This window comes from Antechinus flavipes, chromosome 5 (genome assembly GCF_016432865.1).
Source record: "Antechinus flavipes isolate AdamAnt ecotype Samford, QLD, Australia chromosome 5, AdamAnt_v2, whole genome shotgun sequence".
In the NCBI taxonomy this organism is placed as follows: Eukaryota; Metazoa; Chordata; class Mammalia; order Dasyuromorphia; family Dasyuridae; genus Antechinus; species Antechinus flavipes.
Window position 1 is genome coordinate 50,930,971 of NC_067402.1, and position 9,834 is coordinate 50,940,804.

At 35.9% G+C, this 9,834-nt stretch overlaps 1 protein-coding gene across 9 annotated transcripts in view; it reads right to left on the reverse strand.

Annotated features, from left to right (window-relative positions):
* NMT2 (N-myristoyltransferase 2) overlaps window positions 1-9,834 on the reverse strand; it is an 83,240-nt gene that overhangs the window by 49,259 nt on the left and 24,147 nt on the right. For 2 of the 9 annotated variants that reach the window (XM_051961190.1, XM_051961189.1), the window contains exon 1: window positions 1,960-5,622. The exons of 4 other annotated variants lie outside the window; for them this stretch is intronic. Coding sequence is in view for 1 of the 5 variants with exons in the window: in XM_051961185.1 (XP_051817145.1) it covers window positions 1,656-1,717 (62 nt within the window). In the remaining 4 variants the exon portion in view is untranslated. 3 more of the 9 variants (XM_051961191.1, XM_051961192.1, XM_051961185.1) reach the window with 3 other exon arrangements.

A 9,834-nucleotide genomic window follows, 5' to 3' on the forward strand; every position in this document is an offset into this window, starting at 1 on the left:
CTTAGATTAGAAATAGGACTTGCCCATGTGTTGGGGTTTGGGAGCACAGGCATATATAGGAATCATGACAACATCTCATACCCTCATCACTTCTCACTTACATTATGACAACAGCCTCCAAATTGTTCTCTGTGCCTCGAGGATCCCCTCACTCCAGGCTCAGCCTAGGCCCCAGTGCTAAGTTATTTTCCTTAAGCACAAACTGAACCATCCACCTGCACTATGCAGGCAACTTCAGTGGCTTCCTAATGCCTATAGGACAAAATATAAGGTCCTTTATTTAACTTTTAAATTTCATAATTGTGCTAATCTATTGTTTCCAGCCTTATTAGATAGAACTTTGTGGTCCTGACTTTGTGGCCCAGCCATCCTGCTTTTTCTGTTCTTCACATGTTGACATGTCATCTCCTGTTTCCATGCCTCTGCAATGATCATCTTGCACACCTGGAATGTGCATCCTTCTCACTTCTACACCATCTTCTACACAAAGCCTTTCCTTATTCCCCCCACTGCTAGGGCTCTTCTGAAGCTATCACTGGGCAGAATGTTAGACTTGGACTAAGTCCTGACAAATTCCAGTTCAAATCTGGCCTCAAACACTTATTAGCTATGTGACCTTGTGCCACTCACTCAATTCTGTTTACTACAATTTCTGCATCTGTAAAATGAGGTAGAAAAAGAAATGGCAAATCACTCCAGTATCTTTGCCAAGAAACCCCAAATAATTACAACAGTGGACAAATTGAAATGACCAAAGTCCGATGACAACATTCTTTGTACCTAGTCCAAATTGTGGAACATACTGAATATTTCATAAATATTTATTGACCAATTCATTGAACAGGATCATTCCACATCCTGCTTTTGAGGTTTGGTCCTGCCATCCATTGATGGGCAGCAAAACCACAGCGACCTACAATGTTCCTGAGATCTTAAAAGGAACCCTATTTATTTTGCCTAGGCAACAAGTAGAGTTAGAGTACCTGCTATACACACACACACACACACACACACACACACACACACACACACATATATTTTTAGGTAATGTGGAAGCCAAAGAAGCCATTAGAACATGAGGTGCCTGCCTTAAGCTGAAGAACACCAAGTTTGCACCCAGCACGACCCCTATAATTTCCTGTCCCCATCATTTGACAGTTACCTTCTAACTGACGACAGCTCTGGCTCTTCCCTACTGCAGACTGAAGAGCCTGGATTTATACAACAAAGCCCCATAACCCCAAATCTCCAAAAATCCTGTAATTAGGCACTGAATGGCCATTTAAGAAAGTGTGGTGTAGCTGCCTACAAATTCAAAGAGTCAGCACAAGTCTCTCTGATGCAATAATGATCCAGTCTCTGCAATGTAACAAATTATTATAAGCAGGTGCCCCTCACTTTCTGGATTGCCTTGCCATGGAAAACAGGAAGCATTTCACAACATGGTAGACATCTTCTAACAAATGAGCAAGGATGTTTATTTTAGAGTGGCAACTAACAAGAGAAAAATGAGTAGACCCAGAAAGCCAATTTATACAATAATGAAAATACTCTAAAAACAAACAATTTTGAAAGACAAGACCTCTGACCAAGGCTAACCATGCTAACCAACTAACCATGATTCCAGAGGACTGATGATGAAACATGTTACCTACCTCCTGATGAAGACATATGTGATGGGCTCAAGGTGCAGAATAAGATATGCATTTTTGGACATGGATAATAAGGGAATTGTTTCACTGGACTATGTATCAATTGAGGGGTTTTGTTTTTCTTTCAAATCTCCTTTTAAATGGAGATAGGGGTAGGAGGGAAAGAAAACAAATATTTGCCAACCGAAAAGTAAAATAAAATATAAAATGAAGTATAAGTACTTCCAGTGCCAAGATGGCAGAGTGAGGAAGAAACCCTTTGAAGCCCTCCCAAATTCCCCTCCAAACAACTAGAAAACCACCTCACAATTGATCTAGGAGCAGGGAAGCTGCTATTCAGAAGGGCAGGAAAGAGCTGTTAGGGTGGGAAGGATACAAGGTCCAGGAGCAGGAGCAGCAGCAGCAGAAGCCAGCCTCACAGCAGGGGCCCCGCACCATGGCTCCGCGCCTGGGGCAATCTACCAGCAAGGCCCTGACCTCCTGCAAACTAGCAAATCAGAGGCAAGAAAGCAAGGCAAGAGAGCAGTGTGTAAAGCTCAGCAAGGCTCTACCCCAAGCAAAAGCTACCAGTGAGGCCTTCACCCCATTGCTGACCAGTAGTGAAGCCCCACCCAAGGGCTGGCCAACAGTGAGACCCCACCACTGTTTCCACAGCAACCAAACAGCAGGGCCCCACCCCTGGGGCAGACCAGCAATTCTGGGGGAGGGGGGGCCAAAAGGGAGGCCCCATTCCTTAGTACAAGCCAGAAGGGAAGCCTCTAGTGAAAGCAACAGCTAAGTCTTGAAGCCCAGGGAAAGCCAGCAATAAGTCCCTGAGGCCCAGCACAAAAAAACTTCGGACAATGCAGGACCAGAGTTCAACTCTCATATAAAATATATAACAAAAAAAAGCACAAAAATGAGCAAATAAACTCTAGGCCTCAAAAAAGTTAGAATGACTGGAAAGATCAAAACAAACTTAGAAGATGATGATAATGTCAAAATGGCTACATAGGAAGCCTCAAAGAAAAATTAATTTGGTTTCTGGCTCCTGGAAGAGCTTTAAAAGGATTTCAAAAAGCCAATTTTAGAAGTAGAAGAAAAATTGAGAAAAACGTGACAAGAGAATCATGATAAGCCACCAGCATGGGCAAAGATTTATAAAAATTTACTAAGGAAAATAACTCCCTAAAATGCAGAATTGGCCAAATAGAAAAGGAAGCACAAAAAGCCATTTCTTAAAAATTAGAATTGGGCAGGTGGAAGCTAATGACTATGAAATATCAAGATATGATAAAACAAAATTTAAAAAGTAAGAAAAATGTGAACTTTCTTACTGGAAAAACAACAAATCTAGAAAATAGATCCAGGAGAGAGAACATAAGAATTACTGGAACATTTGAAAGACATGATTTTAAAAAGAAAAAAGAAGCCTCAACAACATCTTTCAAGAATTTATCCAAGAAAACTGCCCTGATATACAAAAACAAAACAAAAAAAAAAAAAAAAAAAAAAACAGAGGACAAAATAGAAACTGAAAGAATCCATGGATACCTGCTTGAAAAAGATCCCAAAATGAAAACTCCCAGGAACATCATAGTCAAATTCCAGAGCGTACAGATCAAAAAAAAAAAAAAAAAAAAAAAAGTAGTATTGCAAGAGGTTAAAAAGAAACAATTCAAATATTGTGGAACCACAATCAAGATTCACAGGATATGGCAGCTTCCACAATTGCAAAAGCTTGAAATACAATATTTCATATTGTATCAGAAGACAAAGGAGTTAGGATTACAACCAATAATCACTCACTCAGCAAAATATAATCTTTCGGGGGGGGGGAGGGGGAGGGATGGACATTTAATGAAATAAAGGATTTTCAAACATTCCAGATTAAAAGACCAGAGCTAAATAAAAAATGACATCCAAATATAAGACAAGGGAAACAAACAAAACAAAAGAAAAATAAACAACAACAAAAAAAAAAAAACATAAAAAATTCAATAAGGTTAAACTGTATTTCTGTATAGCAATATTTTTGTAATTCTTAGTTTTATTACTATAAGAGCAATTAAAAGGAATATAGACAGAAGATATGCATATAAGGTGACTTGGATAAAATACCTCTCCCCTCAAAAAAATTGAAGGGATAAGAAATAAAATTGCACTAGAAGAAGAAGAGAGACTGAATAGAATAAATTATCCCAAATATAAAAGGCTTAAAAGAACTATTATAATGGAGGGGGAGAGGAGAAAGCGAGATTTCGGGCAAAATTGAAATCTTATTCTCATCAAAATTGACTCAAAGAGGAAAAAACATAAACACTAAGCTGGATACAAAAGTATATCTCACTTTACGAGGAAGTAAAAAGAAACAGGGATAATAGAAGGAGAAGGGGAGACTGATGGGGAGGGTACATTGGGGAAGGCAGTGATCAGAAGTAAAACACTTGTGTGGAGGGAAAAGGTAGGAGTTAAAGGGAAGCAGAGATAAACAAGGAGATATAGAATGAAGGGGAATATGCAGTTACTTATAAATATGAATAGGATGAACTCATCCATAAAAGGGAAGTGTATAGCAAAATAGATTTAAAAACCAGAATTTGACAATATGTTATTTATAAGAAAAACATCTGAACCAGAGATAAAGATGCAAGAGTTGTAATTGTGATTTCAAACAAAGCAAAATCAAAAATAGATATAATTAGCTGAAAGGTGCAATAGACAATGAAGTCATATCAGTACTATCCATATGCACCAAACGGCATAGGATCTAAATTTTTGAAGAAGTTGAATGAGTTACAAAAATAGATAATATAAAACTATACCAATGGGGGACCTCAACTTTCTCCTATCAGAATTAGAGAAATCTAACCAAAATTTTAAATAAATAAGCAAGAATAAAAATCTGGGAAAATTAGATATGATAGGTCTCTGGAGAAAACTTTCTATTCAAAGAAATATTTCTTTTATAGAAAGAGATTAAAAACTAATTGGAAATATAAGCTAGTCACAAAAATAAGCGGGCTAAAGGACAATCATAAAAACATTAATTTCAGTTTAAAATATGACAATTAGATACCAACAATGATAACAACCAAAATTTATAGGATGCAGCCAAAATAGTACCGAATGCAAAATTTACATCTTTAATTACTTACATCAATAAGTAATAAGTAAAATAGATAAAATGAATTAGGCATGCAACTAGAAACTAAAAAAAACTAGAAGAAAAAATTTAAAATCCCCAATTAAACACCAAATTCTGAAAAAAAAAAAACAAAAACAAAAGATAGATTAATAAAATTGAAAGATAGCCATTGAACTAATAAGTAAAATTAGAAGCTACTTTTATGGGAAAAAATAGATTACCCATTGGTTAATTTGATTTTAAAAAAGGAAAGAAGAAAACCAAATTACTAGTATCAAGAATCAAAGGGGTAAATTCACCATCAAAGAAGAGGAAATTGAGACAATTGTTAGGAGCTATTTTGCCCAATTACATACCAATTAATTTGACCATCTAAATAAAATTGATGACTATCTACACAAAAATCCCTAGGAACATATGAATTCACAAGTGAATTCTACCAAAAGAAGAACTTATAGAAACTTTTTGGAAATTTAAGTGAAGGACTCCTACCAAATTCCTTTTACAACACAAATATGGTGCCTATACCAAACCAGGAGGAGCCAAAACTAAGAAAGAAAATTATAGCTCAATTCCCTTATCTCTCACATATATTTGAATTATTCAAAGTATCTGAACAAGCAGTTCAGACAAATAAAGTATAGTCATAGAAAAAATGCTCTGAATCACTATTGACTAGAAGTGCAAATTAAAACAATTCTGACATACTTCATATCTGTATCAGATTAACTAATATGACAAAAAAGAAAAATGTTCGATGTTGAGGGGAGGGGTAGAGATGTGAGAAAACTGGAACACTAATGCATTCTTGGTAGAATGGAGAACCATTGTGGAGAACAATTTGGAGTTGTGCCCGAACAGCTATAAAAATGTGTGTACCTTTTGATTCAGCAATACCACTGGCAGGCCTTTATCCCAAAAACATCCTAGAAAATAGAAAAGGATCTATTTGTACAAAAGTATTTAGAATAGCAATTTTGGTGGCTAAGAATTAGAAATTGAAAGTATGATCATATATCACAGCTTTTCTAAACAAGCTATGATATGATTGTAATGGAATACTACTGTGCTATAAAAAAATGAGCAGAATGATTTCAGAAAAAACTTGACTTATATGAACTGAAGCATAAATGAAGTGAACAACACTAGAACATTATACATAGTAACAGCAATTCTGTTTGAAGAATTGTTAATGACTTAGCGATTCTCAGCAACACAATGATCTAAGACAATCCAAAAGGATTAATGATGAATGAAACCTACTATCAGCTTCCAGAGAAAGAAGTGATATTGTTTGAATGCAGACTGAAGCATGCTTATTTTTCACTTTCATTTTTCTTATTTGAATTTTCTTGTCTAACATGGAAATGTTTTAAATAATTTGCTTATTTTATCAGGAAGGGGAGGAAAAGGAGAAAAGGGATAGAGTTTGAAACTTAAAATCTCAAATACAAATATACAAAAAGAAAGGAAATATAAATAATTCCAAAACAAAAATACAGAAATACACATACAAGTGCATGTAGAAATGGCATAAATAAACTGATTTTAATCTTCAATTCCTTAGACTTTCTAGATTTATGTACAATAAAAGTTTAATTCACCAGAATGATCAAGGTACTCAGAATCCTTTTTTTTTTCTTTCTTTGGTTACTTGAGTGTAGAGTGATATACAGTTCTTGATACACCAAAGCTTGTAGAAAATGTTTTAGAACATTTGGAAAACCTTTAGAAAAATGTTTTTTCCATTAGATAAGTCTTTGGTCTACTTTTTAATCTTTAGCAAGTAAACAAAATTCAATCTCTTTAAAAAACTGTTTTAATCCTTATAAGACCTCAACTACCACTCTACAGTTATATAATTCTCACTGTATACTATGATAAATGAAAAACATTTCAAGTTAGTTTTTTTAAGGTTTTGATTGAGATTCCATTTTACTAAATTTTTATTGTAAATGTATATATCTATGTCTGCCTGGTTCACACCAACATTCCAATTCAGATAGTTGATTGATTGTTATCCTTCATTCTTCAAGAGGACTAAAATGACATTACTATGTTAGAGTTGAGTTACACTTTGCCCAATTACGGCTAGTCAGACCGATAGAAGCCAGGAATGCTCTGACAAGTCAGAGACATGGTCCATATGAACATTTGGGGTAGACTCTCTAATTTTTTTCATCTCACCTTTCTTTTGAGCTAATTTAATTTTGCTTTGCTCACAGAACACAGCACCTTCTCTGATTAGGGCATGCCATGTTGGGTGATCCTGTGCCAGTGTTTTTCATGCCATACAATTGATTCTAAAGTTCTTAAGAGAGACCTTGAGAGTGTCCTTGTACAATTATGGAAGTAGTGAATATAGGCTCTACAGCTGAGGCAAGTTTTATCTCAACATCTATCATCTGTCACCTGCAGCGTGTGATAGGTTGTTCATGGTAAGCGTCTACAATTTATTAATTTATTTTTATTTTCTGGCAACACTGAGATTAGTAATCTCAATTTGTAATCAAAACTTGGAGGGAATTTACCTAGAAGCTGGGTTCCCCCTTCACTGTGAGGATACATAGCCCTGAAGGAAGCTTACCTAGGAAGGCATCAGTAGCTGTGGGTTAGAGAGCCACCAGGTAAGGCTTCAAAGAATTTCATGATTCTGGCTCAAATGTCCTCCCCGCTCTAATCCGCCTTTTGGATTCCATACCCATCTCAAGCATTACTTTCAATGTGGAACCCTTCCTGATTCCCAAAGCTGCTAGCTGTCCTCCATTGTTCCAAACACTATGTATATATTCTGTTTATAGTGATAGATATATAAAACTAATGAAACATAAACCAATTTGCAAACCAGCTAATAAAATATTATTATGTCGTCTCCATTAGAATCTATGTCCAAAGAGCTCTAAAGCTGTGCATACCTTTTGATCCAGCAGTACCACTACTAGGTCTAGATCCCAAAGAAATCAAAAAAGAGGGAAAAGGACCCACATGTACAAAAATATTTGTAGCAATGCTTTTTTGTAGTGCCCAAGAATTGTAAAATGAGTAGATGCCCATCAGCTAGGGAATGGCAAATGGCTGAATAAGTTATGGTATATGAAAATAATATAATATTATTGTTCCATTTCCCCCGAGGGCAAGAATTTTTTCGGTTCCTTTATCCCTAATGTCTCACATATATGACTGGATTTATTAGTTGGAGCCCTTTGCTTTCTATAACTTTTTCTAGAACTACTAATAAACCTCACTGACTCTGGTCATCAGAAAAGCATAGATGGGACCAAGAACCTTGACCAAGGGCATTATGACTATTTTTGTCTTTAAAAAAAGTTAAATATTTAAGAACCAAAGTTCCTCTTTTCCCTTTCCAAGATGTCTCTTGAAAGCCATACACAAAAAGAGACCTCACTAAGATTCACATAGCTCTGCCAGTAATTAAATGCCTAACAGTCAGGTCTGCCCATGGGTGAGTTGGGCTTCCTTGTGAACATGATAGGTTCTTCCTTCTTGGAGGGCCTCAAGTTCACTAGATCCAGAAGGGGATTTGGTTAGCGGGGAGATTCCTTTCCATTAGGTAAAGAGCTTTATATTTCTGTGATTTTAAGATGAGAAATAAATTTAAGAAATTCTGCCCCTGAGTCTACAAAGATGGCAAGATTTACCTAAGCTAAAACTTCAACCAATAAAGCCACCTCTGTCTAACAACATAGCCTTCAAAAATCAATAGCTATCAATGTGCCATGCCAATAGGAAGCCCAGACTGCAGAAAGCAAGATGGTATAGTGAATTGCATTTTGAATTTGAAATCAGAGGATCTGGATTCAAATTCTGAGTCTGTTATGTGTGTGACCTTAGATTAAGTAAGTCACTTCTCTGTAAAGTGAGAAAATTGGACTACATGGTTTCTAAAGCTGCATGATCTGTGATCTTAGAGGAAGAGACACTCATCACATCAGGCAGCCAAAGAAAACCATGGAGTATAATCTAGTACATCAGAGCCAAGCACACATTTTGCCCTCACTCCAGGGGAGGTCAACAAGCCAGGAGCAGATCCAACTGATGCTCCTTTGTTCATGGAAAAAGATGCTCACCTTAGATTTCACAGCTTATAACCAGACACACTGAATTGCTTCTCACAATGAGACTTTTATTCATTCAACAAACATTTATAAAGCATTTATTTACTAGGAAAACTATACTGCATAAGGTGCTAAAGCAGATGCAGGAATAACCAAAAGGTTTAGAAGTTTACAATCTATTAGAGGCAATAAAATACATATACAAATCATTGACTTTTATTATTGTTGTTAATAAAACAGTAATGACAATCTAAGTGTTTTATCCGTCTTCATAGATTAAAAAGTCTTTTAAGAAAAACTTTATCGTACCAATCTTGTGTCAAGATTTAAAGTTTATAAACACTTCACAGCCATCTTATTTGCTATAATTTGTTTTTTCTTTTTTTCTCGTTATACATGTACATTTTTTTAAATACACCTTTCTTTATGAATCATGTTGAAAGAGGAAAATCAGAAAAAGGGAAAAATCATGAGAAAAACAAACAAACAAACAAAAAAAAAGTGAACAAACCATATGTTGATTTACATTCAGTTTCCATGCCATATACATATATATGTATATGGCATGCTAAGTGCCTAAGATTTCAACTGCTAGGTGATTAGCCAAGGGAGAAACTAGCTGACTTTCCAGGAGATACTACTTGAATTTGACAATACACAAGTGAAAATGGAGGGAGATCCAGGGAAAAGCATATTAACATGACTTATAACATCAGTGAATATGCATTAACCAGTCCCAACATTCAAGTTGCCAACAAAACCTCCTCCCCTCCACCCCCCGCTTCCCCACAATCCTCCACAACCACTTAAAATGTCATTTCAGATGGTCATTTGATCTCCTAATGTTGCAGGATGATACCCTATAAGCATTTGGGAGTCCCCAGGCCAGTGTGGGAGGTTTTTCAAAAGAATTCGCAGTCCCAATCTCCGAGTTAAGGTTTGGCAAAAGAGGGTTTATTGACACTTGAGGGATTCTCAG